The sequence below is a fragment of the Myotis davidii genome, unplaced genomic scaffold (genome assembly GCF_000327345.1).
Source record: "Myotis davidii unplaced genomic scaffold, ASM32734v1 scaffold64, whole genome shotgun sequence".
In the NCBI taxonomy this organism is placed as follows: domain Eukaryota; kingdom Metazoa; phylum Chordata; class Mammalia; order Chiroptera; family Vespertilionidae; genus Myotis; species Myotis davidii.
The window spans coordinates 554,857-572,887 of record NW_006296226.1 but is presented as its reverse complement, the minus strand read 5'-3'; the positions used below and the strand labels follow the sequence as shown (position 1 = coordinate 572,887).

At 46.7% G+C, this 18,031-nt stretch overlaps 1 protein-coding gene across 1 annotated transcript in view; it reads right to left on the bottom strand.

Annotated features, from left to right (window-relative positions):
* The window catches only part of ZNF462 (zinc finger protein 462), a 139,424-nt gene that overhangs the window by 58,595 nt on the left and 62,798 nt on the right, over positions 1–18,031 (bottom strand). Inside the window, 3 exon segments of the mRNA XM_006771135.2 lie at positions 10,199–10,390; positions 14,636–14,754; positions 17,317–17,420. Coding sequence (XP_006771198.1) covers positions 10,199–10,390; positions 14,636–14,754; positions 17,317–17,420 — 415 coding nt within the window.

Sequence of the window (18,031 nt, the reverse complement as noted above, 5' to 3'; positions counted from 1 at the left end):
ATTTCCCTATACACCCACCCCTCTAGCCAGACTGGTCTCCTTGCTGTTCCAAGATCCCTTCTTCTGTAAGTTCGCTCACTTCTGATACTAACTTCCACCTGTTACAGACTTCTTCTGCCCCTGTAAAAATCCTACTCACCCGCCAAGGCCCAGCCTGAGCTCCACCTCTTCCAAGAAGCCCTCCGGGACTCATCAATCCTTTTTCTTCTCCAAGGTTACAATTATTAAAATCCAAATGCACAATTTCTCACTTCAGTCTACTCTGTTCTTACAACTTAACACCATCTGTAGGTCTATTAACTTAAGCTCTAGAATATCAACCCACAGTAAAAACTTGGCTTTCGTTTTCTAAGGAAAATTCCAGGATCCCCAAACATCAAGACGAGGCTGTGCCCTAGTCGCTGTGGAATCACTTATGGGAGTGTACTTCTGCTGAGAGTCTTCCATGAGATGGCACAGAAACTCCCAACACGGCTTGGGATTTAGACCGGCTCCACCACATACGTGTTTCGTGATCTTTGGACTCATCATTTCATTCCCCAGGGGCGCAGTTTCCTTCTCTCTTAAATGGGACTGATAATTTGTACCTCCGATTTACAAGACATACTGATCCAGATGACAAATTGAAGGCAATCGGCGGAATTAAAAAAACAAAACAATGCTTAGTTTTATCACTCAGGGATTCAACAGACGCAGCATTCCTGTAATAAACCAGAATGGATGAGTTTCACTCTGGTCGAGGAGGAAAAAATAACTAGCAATGCCCAAAATATCAAGGCCTAGATGAAGGGTTGAGAAGGTCCTGCGCTGCTTCATGCGGCTGTCCCTGCAGCTTTGCAGGGCTCACGGCGCATGAAAATAAAGATGACATAAGGAGCGTGGCTTGCACAAGTCATCTAAGAATATGCTGTGCTCCCAGGAAGCTCAAGAACCTAGCCCCAGGATGACTTCTCGGACAGCAATGTCCTGGTAACTAAAACCTTAGCCCGCCCTGCACTCTGGGCCAAACATGCCCTCGGGGTTGAGCCTGGCGACTCTGAAACTGCTTGCAAAGGAGAAAAGCCCGTATGGCAGGAACCTCTCTCTTTCTGGGCGTAAACAGTGAGGGACTGAACCCAGCAAAAGGCAAGCAGATCCTCCTACCTGAACATTGGCCATTCTTGTACCTCGCTGCTTTCATTTAACCGCCACCAGTGGGGTTTTTCCATAGGGTATTATTTAGGATTATGAATGCGTTAACAACGAAATGCGTACATGATTTGGACATGCTTTTCTGGGAGATACCATAAAACCTCAGGTGACTTGTTTTAAAAAATAAATGATAGTTATTTCTAAAAGGTAATTTCTGGCATCTTCTTTTCACCTCAGCACTTAAAAGAAATTCTTTTGCTGTTTCTCTCTCATCAATGTTTCTATCTCTCTACCCCTCTTTCTCTCTAAAAATCAATAAAAGCATTTTGAAAAAACCTCTTTTGCACACAGTCAGTCATCTCGCCCAGGACACAACCTCTCCTGCAGCAAGGCATGCCAGGCAGGGTCTATACCTGTCAGTGACAGCTCCTGCACTGCACGCTAGCTCTCCCGAATCCAAACCTCCTTTCTGCTCGTGTAAAACCCTCTAATGCAGAACAGTATTTGAAAGCGAGGAGAGGACCGGGAAGTCCTAAGAAGTCTCAAGAAAATGGAGGAATTTCATACAAATATAGTTGAGCTCAATGATCTAGCTCCAGTTCCAGGGAAAGAAAATTCGAGAGGGGCAATGAGAAGACAAGCGAACATCCTTTCCAAAAAGAACTGAGATTAGTCATTTAGATGAGTTGACTAACAAATGAATATATTTTCCGCTAAAGAATAGATGTCTTCTCCCTTTTAGCCACTTCCCATAACTGGGGTTCTAGAACACTTAAAGGTAACCTTCAAGCAAGAGATGCAAACTATCAGACGTGGAATTATGAAGCAAACGCTAGTGTTGCAGAAACCAGCTCTGAATGACTTGGGTAGTATAGGCTAATATTTCTTTTAAGTAGAGGGAGAGACAGAAACATCAACGATGCCCCTCACCAGAATCGAACCTGGAACCCCTCAGTCCGCAGGCCGATGCCCTATCCACCGGCTAAGGCTATGCTTATATTTCTGACGAACAAATGTTTTTCTTGGCATGGTAAGAGGGAGATGGCTAGTTGACTAAGTTCCCAGGACATGGAAAGCTTACACTTGCAATATTTTTTAATCCTTGGCACATGAAACTGTGGCTAATTCAAAAAGCCCCAGAAATCTCAGGCAGGTGGGTTTCTTGGGAAGGAGAGATAACGTGATATTCAATGTCAGGGTGGTGGCCACTGTGGAGGCTTCCTATTTGCTGTTGAAGACTAATTCCAATAAGGCAACCTCTGAAGACGTCCGGGCGTCCAACAGAGGATGCAGTCACCTGTGCCACTTTGCACCACTGCAGTAACCAACTCGAAGTCTTTAGAGCAGAAATGCCATCTTCATAATAAGCATGAAAATAAACTCCAGGTCACATTTTAATGTAGAAATTCGGGCATCGAAAAGGGGAGGTTAGCATTCTCCGGACAGATAATTTGGAGATCAGCAGAACCCATTAAACGTCTTGGTCCGGCCATTAAAATGATGCCTTGTAACCTACGTGCTCTGAACGATGGACATCTTTGTACTTTACACAACTATTCACTCGAGGCTTTCCATTTCATTATGGTCATTTTTAGAGAAACCGCCTCTTCTTTCTCTCACCCCAAGAGAAATCTGGTTGCAGTGGGCACCTGTGTGGAAGGTCTGATGCCCTTGCAACTAATTGGCTCCTTGTAAAGGCTGAGTTTTCGGTCTGACCTATTTAGAAATTGGAAAAGTTTCTCTTTGAAAAGCAGGCACTTCAGATCTTGATTTTTAAGTGTCTAGTTTTGCTAGAGTCAAGGTTAAATGAGTTTGTAGTTTGGCGCTAGATGCAACATAATTTCTTAGAAAACAGTTTCTCTTAAGCTTAAATGTAATTTACATGCTAACACTTCCCTACATATATAAAATAAAGAACATATTCAGGTCAAGTTACATGTTGAGTGACACCTAAGAGTGGTCCACATGTGCCCAGCCAGTGTACCTCAGTGGTTGAGAGTCGACCTATGAACCAGGAGGTCACAGTTCAATTCCGGTCGGGGCACATGCCTGGGTTGCAGGCTCAATCCTCAGTAGGGGGCGTGCAGGCAGCAGCTGATAAATGATTCTCATCATTGATGCTTCTAAGTCTCTCTTCCTCTCCCTCCTTCTCTGAAATCAATAAGAAAATCTATATATATAAAAGGCTAATATGCTAAGTGTCCCTCCACCCATCCAACAGTCACTATGATGTGACCACCGTGAGATGCTCAACACAGGAGCTGCCGAGTGACAGTGACTTGGCAGTGGTGGTTCTTGGGTGACGCACCCTGAAACCAGAGAGGAGGGGGTCCAATTACTTGTGGGGTCACAAGATTCCACCTTCGGCCGTGTGTTATGTTGTTGCTGGGGCGCTGTGGGCCCCAAATCTGGTTTACTGCACACCTGCATTTGCATTCCACACCCTGTACAACAGCAACTTTGCAGAGTGCCCTCTTGCATTCCGGGACCCCTCAGGGGATGTTGGAGAGCCGATTTTGGCCTGATCCCCGCAGGCCAGGCCGAGGGACCCCACCTGCCAGAGGGACCCCGCTCACTCTACAGATGCCATTCGAGCCACAGGACCACCCCAGGTATGGCCAGACGGGGAAGGACCATGGGAGATTAGCTCCAGGGCGTGTTCTGCCGTCTGGCCCAGTCTTGTCCTGCTGGTTACCTTCTAATTAATTTCCTTTCAATGTGCACAAATCTGTGCACCGGGTCACTAGTTTATTATAAAAAGAGAGTAGTGCCCATGTTAAATATAAAGGTCTATAATGGCATTTATTAAGGATGGGACTAGTTTCGTGGGTACCACTGTACTTTTTCCCCCTCCAATCATCTTTGGCAAAGGTCAGTGACACACTGCCCAGGGCTGAATGTGGCCTCCCTGTCTCTGTGCATGAAGTTTTACTGGAATGCCACCACGCCGTGTTTACGGCAGCTTTCACATTACAGTCCCAGCTGAGTTGCTGAAACACGGACCGTGAGGCTCACAGAGCTGAAAATATTTTCCATCTGACCCTGTACAGAAAAAGTTTTCCAATCCTTGACTTAGGATTTGCAGAAATTGACCAGGATAAATCTCATAAAACAGCTCTCCTTCTAAACAATATATTAAGTTAAAATCCCAGTGGGTAAAATTGCCAGGCAAAATCGGAAATTTCATTAACCTATCCGTTTTGTTGTTCAGTTTCACGCAAGAGCTTCTATGAATGTGGACTGAACTGCAACCAAACACTGTAGGTTTTTGGACAGAGACAGACAACAAAAGAGCCCATCCCAGGGCCAACGACGCGTGCATTTGCTCCAAGAAGGGGCTCTGCTCCCAGGTGACCACACTGGCAGTGCCCACTGTCGAGCCCCACGGCACCTGCTGTCTCCTCTGAGCGGGGAAGACTTCCAGCCGCCTCGGCCCTCAGTTTCCCAGCTCCTCACTAGGCCTCGCGATGCAGGGAACAACGACAACGTCCAAAATGTTCTTGTCAAGAGAGACCTTTTCCTCTTGGCGGACCATGTGTCAGAAGATCTGTTAGAACAGTCCCCCGGGTCCCGTCTTTGGACTGGTTATCCTGGAACGTGCCGCTTAAATGGCAATGCAATAAGCTTACTCCGGTGCTACTGGGTTCCGTGGATTTAGAAATGCCAGCACTCCCTGCCATGAACTGTATGAAAAACTGTGATGTCTCCAAGAAGTCCCCGGCCAGTCCCTACCTACCTGCCCCCAACAGAAAACATAGGGGACAGGAACCATTGCATATCCACAAGCTCAGAGAGGGAGCTGAGACCGGAGGTAAAAGGGTAACCGCGTAGAGGCAGTAAAAGCTGTTCTTCGGCGAAAGCGCAAGTCGAGTCTCGGAGAGAGAAGCCGACGGGGAGGAAAGTCTCCCACGCGCCCAGCAGAGCTCCTTCGCAAGTCCAGGCGGAGAAACCAGGAGGAGGACGCTGGCGAGGACACATGCCCTGGTTGTGGGCTTGATACCCAGTGGGGGGGGGGGGGGGGGGGGGTGCCTGCATGGCAAACTGAGTGCATGCAGAGGGCTTCGACTCTGACAGGATGACAAGGAGTGCCTGTGGGCCCTTGATGAGAGGTGTCTTGATAAAAATAGTGTTGGTAGCAAATATTACGCTAGAGCAGCCGTGGGCAAACTACGGCCCGCGGACCGGATCTGGCCCGTTTGAAATGAATAAAACTAAAAAAAAAAGAAAGACCGTACCCTTTTATGTAATGATGCACACACACACACACACACACACACACACACACAAATACAAACACACACACAATCAAAGCACCGTACAACATTTTTCTGTTAATTCATAACAGCAAAGACACCCCCGCTGGGTGGACAGTATTGAGACAGACAATAAAGAGGGGACAGCGTCACAACAGGTTCTTGCTTCCCTGGGCTGCTCCCTAGGATGTGGATGAAAAAACTTTCATCTTATTTAATCTGCAGCTGGTCTTAGGGTCTCATTTTTTGTTTTAAACACATCACGGTAGCTATTTCCTAGAGCAGACCATTCCATACAGCATAAGTGGGTGAGAGAAATAAAATAACCTATTCTTCGGGGCGGAGGAGGGACACTCGAGGGAGTAAGGAGGTGGAACGTCACCACTGGCCTGACTTCTTATAAATGACCTGGCTGACTGTTAAGTTAATGATCCGCTGTCCATGCACTGCGTTGCCTCTCAGACCTAAACAAACCTCCCAACTGAACTACACGTTCTGGTTTCTTGGTTATTTTATAGATGTGTGTGTGTGTGTGTGTGTGTGTGTGTGTGTTCCTCTGTACTGCTAGCAGAGACCTGTGGGAAAACCCTGACAGAACCCAGCCCTGTGTTTTGTACGGCAGGAGGAGGGACCCCGTAAACACAAACAGAGCAGAGCGCTTCCTCTGGCTGACAACCTTATGATTTCCCCTTAACGCGCTGTTTAGAATCGCGATGGCGTGTCATTTCCCATTATCCTCTACACAAGACCAACACCACACGGCCGTGGCTTTCCTTTCCAACAGCCCATCAGGAAGAACATACAAGACCCTCACGTGCTGCTGAAACCTGTCAAGACGGACAGCCCAGAGCCCAAGAGCCCTGTTTCTGCACAGAACAGGTGTGTGGCCAGGCGGCTGGGGCGACACCTCCCCTCCAGCTTCCCGGCCCTTCTCAGCTTCCCGCCCCTGCAGGCCTCCCTCTGGGTGGGGAGGGAGAGCGGCCTTGGGAGAACCTTTCTCAGGCGGCTTCCTTCTGCCAGGGAAGACTGGCTCGCGCTCAAGACTGCAAGCATTTGACAACTGCAAATAGCAGCGAGCATGTCAACTCGTTTGATTCACAGCCCTCACCGGGGAATCAGAAAGCCAAGGACACAGTGGTGAGTTCCCTGGTTTTATGGGTCTCCGCTCCCCCCACGCCTGCAGCTCGCCAGTGTCCTGGCATCCGTAGTGTGGGAAACCTCCACTGAGAGCCAATAGCCCCACAGCTTCACCCCATTAAAATGTGCAGTTGGATCTCACATGCGTGTTGCAAACACCATTCGAGGCGTGATTTACAGGCTTCTGTCTAGCTAGCCCCACAGCTGTTTTCTCACCCCCAGACTTAGCCGCTGACAGGGATCCACCACTGACTCCCCGGTACAGAGCCTTCTCACCTTCGACCTCCTCCATCACTCCTGAGCATCCAGAACCATGCGAGGCTGACAGCAAGCATTCGAGAAAACATTTACTGAATAAACTATAAAGTTCTTTCCACGGAATTACTCATTGGCGAGAAGAGCCGATTCGATGCCTTCTTTCTGTTTTCCCCACCCTCTAATCAAGGTGTTTTCTGTGCGTGGTTGTTTTGTTTTTTTCCCATCAAATTACACGTATCACTTCTGACCCATTGGTATTGGCTATTTACATGTTAAAACCAGCACAGGCCTCACTACCTAGATGCCACCTAGGGGGCTTTCACACTCACTCTATTCTTTCTTTTAAAGAACAAAGAAACCCATCACTTCTATTTATTGCAAATTACCCTCCTGTGGCTGAGTTAAGACAGACTCTCTGTGCTACAGAGAGTTCACTCAATATTGTGCCATCATAACCCTGCGGGTGAAACTGACCCATTCAAACACCAAGTCCCCACCTAGTCTAGCTTCCAAGAACCTGAAATCACCCACAAAAAGGGTAAGTCTGGCTTAGGGTTGCGATAAGTTCAGATGTAGGTACTGATACTGCGTTCTAAATGTCTGGCTTTTAATCTGGTGCAGGAATAGAATGGTACTGGTACTCTAGTCATTTCTTTCTCTCTTTTTTAAAAATATTTTTTTTATTGACTTCAGAGTAAGGAAGGGTGAGAGAGATAGAAACATCAATGATGAGGGAGAATCACTGATTGGCGGCCTCCTGCACACGCCTCGCTGGGGATCGAGCCTGCAACCCAGGCATGTGCCCTGACCGGGAATTGACCTGTGACCTCCTCATAGGTCGATGTTCAACCACTGAGCCAGGCCAGCCCAGCCTTCTATTCATTTCTGACTCTTCTGTGCACAGTGCAGCTCTCAGTGTAGAGTGCAGACTCAGGAAGGTGCCTGAACTTAACTCTTCTTAGTCCACCCCATGCAGTGAGTGGTCTGTGGGACTCCCGTGTCCTGTGAGGAGACCCCCCCCCCTGCAAGTGAGAAAGACAAAGGAAGATCTGACATTGAGAGAAGTGTCCCAGGGTAAGTCTTTGCGGGAAATGGTGTTTTAATGGATCAGTTTCACCCTAATGGCTCCACAGGTGTAGTTTCCATTTCAGATGAAAACAGCGCACTTAAAAATGTTAGTACATGAAACTGTATTTTGCCCTTTGTTGAAACATACCAGTCTTTTCCAACGGCGCAGAACCTCAAGGTGCAAAGGGGGCATTTTCTGTACCCTTTCACATGCCCTCGCCCCTGCCCCCGACGTTGAGACTGTAAGTTTTCCCTGGAAAACAACAACACGGGCTTTCTCCTGCATTTTAAACTACTACACAACAGTGGAGGAGGGAGCATGCTCACTCCATTGCAAGCCACAATCATCATAACAAACCTGCTTGATTAAAGAGAAGTCCTATAAGACAGGAATGACAGGAAGAAGCTACTGGGCGGAACACAGGGTTTAATGGTCTGCAAAGGAAAGGCTCTCGGTTCTACAACTCAAGGAAGGCAGCTGTTACCTCTCCTCCCCCTCCTACAGCGGTCTTCCTTTGGCCTCAGGAATAAAGACCACTCATTGACCTCCTCGATGATCTGGTAATGAGACCATGTGGACATGTTGGGCGGTCAGATCTTCAGGTTACCCGAAGAGTCAACATTTTTAAACCCTTACGTTAAAAATAACCCCAAATTCATGCTTCTGACAAAAGGTCCCAAAGGCCAGAATTTCAATCAAAGGATGAGAAACACAGAAAACTTATTAAATACAAACCACGCGTCAGATGTTGTATCAGGCATCTCACCTCATTCTCGTTAGTGTACCTTTTCTCATTAATCTCTCAAGGTCAACAGTTCTCTCTACCCAATTTCATATGGGAGTACAGAACGCTAAGATGGCCCAGGAAAACACAACTGGCATCGAGAGACGTAAGATTAAAAGCCCAGCCTTTGTTCCCAAGACCCCATGAACTTTCTAGTCCACCAAGCTCCTCCCAAGAATGTCACAGCAGATCCTGGGCAACAGCCTGTTCCCCGACCTGGTACTCAAGTAGGTGGGAGATAACTGGGTACCAGAGATGCTGTGGAAGGAATCTGGGCTTTAGAGGGACCTGGAAGAGAGCAGCTCTAAGGTCTCCTGCCCTTCTCAGACGTCCTCCTCTCCTAAGTACCTGATTCTCACTCTCGCCTGAGGGGAGCTGAGTCATCAAGACACTTCTGTTTCCTGCTGTGACCAAAACAACAATCGATCCCTTTGCTCCATCCCTCCTTCCCTCCCTGCCTCCCCTACAGCTTTGGTTACAATGCCAGTGAGGAGACCCCCTCCATGGCCTCCTGTATTTCTTCTGAGCCTCCAAAACTGGGCAGTTTAAACCCTCCTCCCAAATGATGCTTTCTCAATACCCTTCAGCTCCTTGAAAATCACTGCCTTACCCCTAAAGCCGCTTGTGATCCAATCGGACATATTCGCCCCACCCATTCACCCTTTCCATTCCTACCCTGAATTCTGTGCTGTTAGCTTACATATCTCATACCCCAAACACCTCAAAATACACATGTATTGCTTTAGAACAAGATGGAATATAAACAAGTAAACAAAGAAATACATCTGTCTGGTATCCCATCCTCTTTCTTGCTCCCCAACAGTGAAAGAACCAACACTAACCCATCCCTCACATGGTGCTCTTGCCACAAGCAAAGCTCACACATGTCAGCACCAACACACACTCCCGACTTCCCAATACCTTCCAACTCCAATCTCTCTCTCTCTTTTTTTTAGTTTTGTTGTTGTTGTTGTTGTTAATATTGAGGATATTTTTTCCATTGATTCTTAGAGAGAGTAAAGGAGAGGGAGGGAGAAGGAGAGAAACATTGATGTGAGAGAAACACATAGATTGGTTGCCTCACACATGCAACTTGACCAGGGCCGGAGATTGAGCCTGTAACGCCAACTCCAATCTCTCTCTCTCTTTTTTTTAGTTTTGTTGTTGTTGTTGTTGTTAATATTGAGGATATTTTTTCCATTGATTCTTAGAGAGAGTAAAGGAGAGGGAGGGAGAAGGAGAGAAACATTGATGTGAGAGAAACACATAGATTGGTTGCCTCACACATGCAACTTGACCAGGGCCGGGGATTGAGGCTGTAATGCAGGTACATGCCCTTGATTGGAATCGAATCCGGGACCCTTTGGTCAGCAGGCCAGATGTTCTAACCACCAAAGAATCGGCCGGGGCCCAACTCCAATTTCTAGTTTCAACCCTTTCATGTTTCTTCCTTCACTTGAACCTCCGTGTTTTTGCCTAAGATTTCCTTCGAGAAAGAAGGATTGGCAATGACCCCCAGCCCACCTCCACCCGCGGGGGTAGCTCTGGCTGGGCAGCCCGCGTTACCATTGGAGTCTTCCACTTCTTCGGCCGAGGTGGCTTTCTGGGCGGAGTGGTGGTTGTGTGAGGAGAGCAGGCTGACGATCCGCGGCCTGGGCAGCGTCAGGGCTTTCCCGTGGACCTTGAGGGAGTGTTCCTTTAACTGGCTGATTGTCATGGTGGAGAATGAGCACCAAGAACACTTGTAGGCATGTTCACCTGGGAGATGGGGCAAGGGACAAAGGGGCAAGGAGGGCACAGGTTGGGTGGAGACCAGAACACGGTTAATCACTCGATGGAGTAGCGTCCCGAGCTTCGGGGTCTAAGACCTGCACAGACCAACCCCCGCCCACCCGCCAGCCACTGCTCTCCTCTGGACTGAACCCCTCGAGGAGCTCTGTGTTCATGTGGCCTGGCTCCTCTCCATTTCACGCTCTAATCGCGTGGAGGGGCCTATGGGCTGTTCCTCCACAGGGAGCCAAACTGAACATCTATGATGTCCACACGGGAAACGCTTCCCGGTCTAGGCTGCCCTTCTGTCGTCATCAGGAAATAACATGCCCAATTCTCCTGCCCAGGCCTGTGGGTGGCTTTCCATCACCCGTCCCTCCGTGCGAGTCCACTGTGCTGGTTTCATTCACCACTTCCTCGCTGACTCCACACCTCCCGACTCCACTCATCCTACAGTGGGCTTTGTTTTTTTTTCTGGACCAGTTCACAAGCCTCAGCATAAAACCCCATTTCCCTCTGTAACCAATAACACAGAAATGGGTAAAAACAAGTCTTTTTTTTTTAAACTGAAAAAGATATGGGTCTACATATGAATATATGTCTCCGTGTGCGTCTAGCTCCACCTTCTTCAATAAACAGGATATTTCAGTTAAAATAAGAATTTTCCTTTTAGTTATTTTTATACCACCGAAATGCAGGACGAATCACTAGGACTAAATTAAATTAGGGTATGATTTACCTTTGCCCTAAGTCAGTTTTCCAATTAACTGCATTTTCAGATGCGAGGGTGTGAAATGGGCAAGCTTATGTTATGTTACCCTGGTACAATCAACTCAGAAAGCAATTTTGCTTTTTAGAACAATAGGCTTTGGATGTTCATGCTTATAATGCAGTAATTCCACTTCTGCGAGTTTACATTAAGGAAATATCCTTTAGTACATAGAAAGCTTTATTTAGAAATAAACATGCATTTATGCTTAAAAAAGATGAAACAACCTAAATTTCCAACCATAGGGAAATGATTAAGTAAATGTGGCCCTATCTTCTTGATGAATTATCATTTTCTTAAAGAGTCTATAACAACATAGGAAAATAAAGTACTTGAAAAATAGATAGGAAGGCATAATATCTTTTAGATTAAATTATAACCACAATTGTTAAAAATAATTATAGAGGAAATGGTTGAAAGGAAAAACAATCAAATGTTAACAGCTGCCTGGCTGGTGTGGCTCAGTGGTTGAGTGTTGACCCATGAACTAGGATAGCGGTTGCCAACCTTTCAGACCTCACGGACCTGCAGTGGTCCACAGACCACTGGTTGGCGACCACTGGTTTCACATGCTGGGGTTGTGGGCTCGATCCCCAGTAGAGGGCGTGCGGGAGGCAACCAATCTGTGATTCTCTTTCATCATTGATGTTTCTCTCCCTCTTCCTAAAATTAATGAAACCATTATTTAAAAAAACTACAGTGGTCTTGAGATAATAAGATTATGAACGACTGACTATATTTCACTCATTTTCAAATTTTCTGTAAACATGTATTTTTAAAAATTATTTTTAAGTGAAATTTAAAAGCCAGAGGAGATGAAAGAGGAGGAAGTAAAGGAATGAGAGAAGAATGGCTTTCTGGTTGTGAAGGTTCTCTGGGCCAGTGGGAACAGCTGAGGGCGGAGCTGATGTCTCCGGGTTAGTAAGTGAAGGAGGAACTAGAAGGTAAAACTCTGCCCTCCCTTCACCCAGCAGAGGGCTGCCGCCTGCCACCCAATGGTTTCACATGTGAGGTGACCCTGCATCCCAAGTTCTGCGTTAAGTCTCCTTTTCACCACTGATGACCCCAGAGCTTGCATTTCCAAGAAAGTCTTGAAACTAACCTTGATTTATACAACATGCTACAGCTCAAGGCAGAACAGACATTCAAAGAGGCCAGAGGATCCAAACAAACAGAACATCCATCAGTTGTCCCCCCATAGTTACCTAGGAGTTACAGGGTAATGCTGGGCCATGAGCAATGGGCTTGTGAGTACTCAAAACATGGAGTTTATTCTTGTCTTATTAATTACTGCATTATTACAATAATTATTATATTACATTATATATAATACCATTGCTCTCCTGATTCCATTTTTCAACTTTTTAAAAAAATCTTTATTGTTGAGAGCATTACATATAACCCCCTCTACCCACCATCCCCCCAATGACCTCTTCTATCCTGCCTCCATCCCCGCCCCAGGCCTTCAGCACCCTATTGTCTGTGTCCATGGGTTATGCATATATGCATACAAGTCCTTTGGTTGATGAACTTTGTTTAGTGGTTGTAAATAGTCCAACTGAAGAGAGAATTCAAATCCAGGTTACCTGGTTCATCTACACGACTCTTTATCCTTTAAAATAATCCATCTACAACAGACAAGATAAGTCAACAGTCCTTTGCAAAATGTACCTGCTCTCTCTTAGCCGGGCCACTGTCAGTGGCTAAGGGCCATTTGTGGACACCAGGGCTCCCAGGTGCACAGAGAGCAGAATTACACCGCTCCCACTCTCTCTCCCTCTGGAAGCTTCCTTCTCTCCAACCAGTGAGCACAGAAGGCCAGTCTGCTCGCCAGCTCCAAGAACATATACTTCCGCTCAGTGCCCTGGAGCCAGTGTGCAGCCTCTGGCACCCCTTCAAAGCCCTTCCTACAGGCAGAATCCTTTACCCACTCCCACCACGAAAGTGCTTCTGACCAGGCGGAGGCCTATGGGAAACACACCAGAAAGGGTCCCAGCTGAATCATTTACAATGTTCAGTTAGAAAAAAATGGCTTGAACCCTGGAGCCTGTCACTCCATGAACTTCAGTGGAATTTTCCTGGAGATATAAAAATACTAACAGATAGAAACAAGACCATTTGGCTAATCTCCCTGGCCCAGGACCCACCCCTGCACCTCCACCCCTCTGCCTCCCGTGGGGCCCAGGGCATCTGGAAGTCTTCAGTAGCTTTACTGCATTGAGCCAGTTCAACGGGACCCAACACTCAGGAGGAGACAGCAGAGAGACAAGAATGTATTTCCATAGGCAACGAGGAGATGGCAAAAGGAAGGCAGGACTCGGGGTCTCAGTGGGTTTTATAACCACACAAGGGGAGCCAAAAAGCGAGAAGAATTCTAGCTGTCTGCAAATTTTCAAACGAGGATCTAAATACCTCAGCCCAGGAAACTCAGGGAGGAGACTGGACTCTGGAAAGAATCCGATAGTATAGCTGGGTATCCTGAGGCCTCATTTCCCCAATTTCCCTTTGGGTTTGATGTGAGTTCCTCTGAGGTTGTCAAAACCGCTGAGAGGGTCACACGCAGGCTGCTGCTGCGTTGGGGTTCTGAGAGTGACTGAGGAGACATGAGGACTGAGGAGACAAGGTCATGGAGACATCCCCAGGGCCCCTACCCACACCCACTGCCTTTCCTACCTCACACCTCTTTTCTCTCGGGGTTGAGTTCCGATTATCTACCTGTGGGCATCCCCCATCATTTGCAAAGTAGAGAAGAGCAGAAGAGAGAGAGGCAGCAGCCCATCAGTGACAGGGATGTGCTTGTTCTGGAGCCAAGTTCTCAGTGAATGGATCACATGGCTTTGAGCAAGTCATCCGAAACTGAGGGTGACAACCTGCCCTTTAGGACTGCCATGAGGATTAAAAACGATGATGAATGTAACATGTTTAGTAAAGAGCCCTGTAGGTAAAGGGTGTTCAATGAAGCAAACACAGTGAGAGGGGGCGATACAGTGACAGAGACCCGAGTAGCCCCGGGACACGCATGATACTAAGCCACTTCTTATCTTGTATCTGAACATGTATGTATGTAAGGCATCTCCCAAGAATCTCACTACTTGTCTTGAGTTCTCTTAAGTTCCTCTGAACTTCCTCAAGACTACACCATTACTTTATTTGGGGGCTATCTTTAGTGGATGTAACAATTCTTGCATTTCCATTAGAAAGGCTCGGGAATTTAGAACTTTCTCTTGGCCAACAAACGCTGCTAGCATGCATCAACTGTGACGTGGGTGACACCGGCTGGGTATTATTTTGGCTTTGGGCGATTCCTTAGATTTTCTTTATTCGATTAAAAAATAACTAAATGTGCAACCATCTCAAGAATAACTTATTCTCATGTGTGGGACAAGAGACTTTTAAAGTTTTACTCAGTGAAGACCACAGGATTTCAAACTCAGCAGACTTGGGCACCACCAATGTCAACTCACCAGCATGAGCTTTGAGTAGGTGTGTTTTTAGCCGACTGTTGTAGGAGGACTTGAAGGAGCAGAGTTTGCATCGGAATGGTTTATGGTGTCCGTGGTGGGTTTGCATATGGCGATCCAAACTTGTTGTAGGAGAAAAACGAACAAACAAAAAGACAGGGTTAAAAGCTGCGTGTAACATTTTCTCATTGCCCTCTTCCAGAAATCCCATTTCTAAGCTGTTCAAAGTCATTTTGCTACTTTCCAATGATGGTGCTTACAAAAAAAAAAAAAAAGGCAACAGTGGCACCTACTCTAAAAGGAGGGGAAGCTCAAGGAAGGAGATAACTCTTGAGCAGGGAAGGGTTTCAAAGTGTTGAACTACATGGAATGAGTGGTTTGTTCCCAAAGCCTTTGTAAATAGGCAGGTGTGATTACGGGAAGTCACGTGATCCAAAGGCTGGTCACCCCGCTGATAAACACAACAATGTTTGCTGTACATCCATCTTCCAGAGCAACTTACAAGGATGTCATTTAATTATAGGCATTCCCAGTATTACATAACTACTAAAGAAAAAAAATAAATCCACCAAACCAGGTGTGGGAAAAGTCCTAATTTGTGTCACTACCCCACATCACACCTTCTTTACAAACCACTCAAGTCTTATCTTCCTATTTCAAGTGCTCCCGACTCCATAAAAACTTCCTGATTTTTCCAGAGCGATGTTCACATCTCTCCTCTTTGAAACTTCATAGCGTTTTACTTATGCACATTTTTTAAAGACGTGTGCCTTCTTATGGCAAGTCACTGGTGTGCTGGCTTTATTTATTATCCAGCTAGACCCTAAACTCCTGTAGAACACTGACCACGGCCCATTCATCTTCACATGCCCCAGAAGCCTCCAGGACACCACCAAGCACAAGGGCATACCCACTTATTCACAGCGATGTCCTGAGGTTCTGCTATGCGATAGGTGCTGCTATAAAGTACTTCGGACACTAGCCGGTTCGGCTCAGTGGATAGAGTGTCAGCCCATGGACTGAAGGGTCCCGGGTTTGATTTAGGTCAAGGGCACCTACCTTGGTTGCAGGCTCAATCCCAAGCCCTGGTCAGGGTGGGAGTGCAGGAGGCACCCAATAAATGTCTCTCTCACATCGATGTTTCTGTCTCTCCCCCCTCCCTTCCACTCTCCCTAAAAAATCAATGGAAAAATATCCTCGGGTGAGGATTAACAAAAAAAACAGTTTTGGAACTGATGAGAACTACACAAATTTGATGCCAGTGCCTGGATCTGAAGGCAAAGATTAGATATTCAACTTTGGATGATGATAATAATAATAATAATAATAATAGAATAATAATAGTTTTAGCCCTGACCGGTTTGGCTCAGTGGATAGAGCATCAGCCTGCGGACTGAAGGGTCCCAGGTTCGATTCCGGTCAAGGGCCTGTACTTTGGTTGCAGGCACATCCCCAGTATGGGGTGTGCAGGAGGCAGCTGATCGATGTTTCTCTCTCATTGATGTTTCTAACTCTCTGTCCCTCTCCCTTCCTCTCTGTAAAAAATCAATAAAATATATTTTTTTAAAAATAATAGTTTTAAGCATCCCACACTCTGCAGAAGCACTGCCTCCTCCCGCCTTTCCACCTCCACTAACTAGCACGTTGTCTGTTTAAAGAAGCAAACAGCCCATCAGTTATTTCCAATTATCATAAAAATAAACAGCATGTCATAGTCTTACAATTAGTCACCTTCATCCAAGACCGCAGAACACATTACAGAACATTTCTCTCTGGCGCACAGTCAACAGAGAAAGGCAACAAAATGTTTCGTCTCAGAACCATCCCTCTTCTCATCACCCAGAAAAGCCTTCATAAAAACTCCAAATTTACAATTTCTAAGCCGTGATGAGCAACGGGAAGCTCTCCCTCTTCAACCACCCTGAACTTCAAGCATCTCTCTGGATTCCATCAACTTATCTACCTTTCAAGGTCTTTTTAAAAACATCAAGCAGCCCTAACCAGTTTTGCTCAGTGGACAGAGCGTCGGCCTGCGGACTGAAGGGTCCCAGGTTCGGTTCCGGTCAAGGGCATGTACCTTGGTTGCGGGCACATCCCCAGGAGGGGATGTGCAAGAGGCAGCTGATCAATGTTTCTCTCTCATCAATGTTTCTAACTCTCTATCCTTCTCCCTTCCTCTCTGTAAAAAAGCAATAAAATATATATTTTTAAAAGCAAATAAACAAAAAACATCAAGCAATGATGCCCAGTCGTTATCGAATAAAAATATATATATATATATATATTTTTTAAATTAAGCAATGAGCCTTAGGTCACATGGGTTAACAGTCCTAATTTTATCTCCTAGTTACTCCATTTCCCAAATGGAACTTAGTCCTCAAATGATGATTAGGTACCAATAAACTTATCGACTCTCAGATCTTTGTGTACGTCAGAGCCATACCTACAAAACTGTCATTTTTTTTTAAAAAAAAAACACCCTGCAAATCTTCTGTCAACCAAGCAAAATCCTGTTCTTAGCTCCATTTGACAGATAAAGTTAAGGTAACTGCCAACTGGACAGCAGGTGTGAACCACAAGGGGCAACTGCTAACTCCTCCAAACTTCTCCCGCCCTCACGTAGCTGCCCTCCGCTAGGCCACCTCCGCCCAGGTACACGCGACCGGCCACTCCTCAGCACTTACTTGTGCCTGAAAGCGGAAACAAAGGAGCAATACTGGCAGCTGTACTTGTCCTCGCGGGTGAACATGGCCAGGGCCAGGTGGCTCCTCTCATGAGAACGCAGCCCCTGCATGGACATCAGGACTCGGTCACATTGACTACAATGGTATCCCCCCGGCCGGGTCTCATCCTCCAACATTCCATCAAGCAAGCAGTGTCCACCATCCACCCGGTCCACCAGGGCGCCACTTGCATCTTTGGCTGCTTCCAGTCCATCCAGGAACAAGTGGGAAGGGTCCTCAGCCTCCTGCTAAGAGAACCACACACACACACATACCCCACCAACAAAATAAATATCTATGGTCATTCGCCCCAGCCTTCCTCCTCTCCTGCATTCTCCCACAAGCCGCAGCGGTTCCTGACAGTCTCCTCCCGGCCTCTCCGGCTCCCCCTACAGGAGACGGCAAACCCGCCGGCCATTCCTCATGCAGTGGTGGTGGTTTTAGGGCCATGTGTCCAGGCACAGGGTGCTACTGCCTGGCAAATGCTGAGAGAGGGCATCTCCCACACTGAAGACGGTTCGCTCACTTATCGCCCATCTTAAAAAAAGAAAATTAAAATTGTGATCTCAGCTAAACTGACATAAAGCAGGGTTAGGGTTACGGCTCAGAGAAAAAACAACAACAGGAAAGGAAGGGAACCACGCCGAGTACTGTGGGCATCATCCTTGGGAAATCA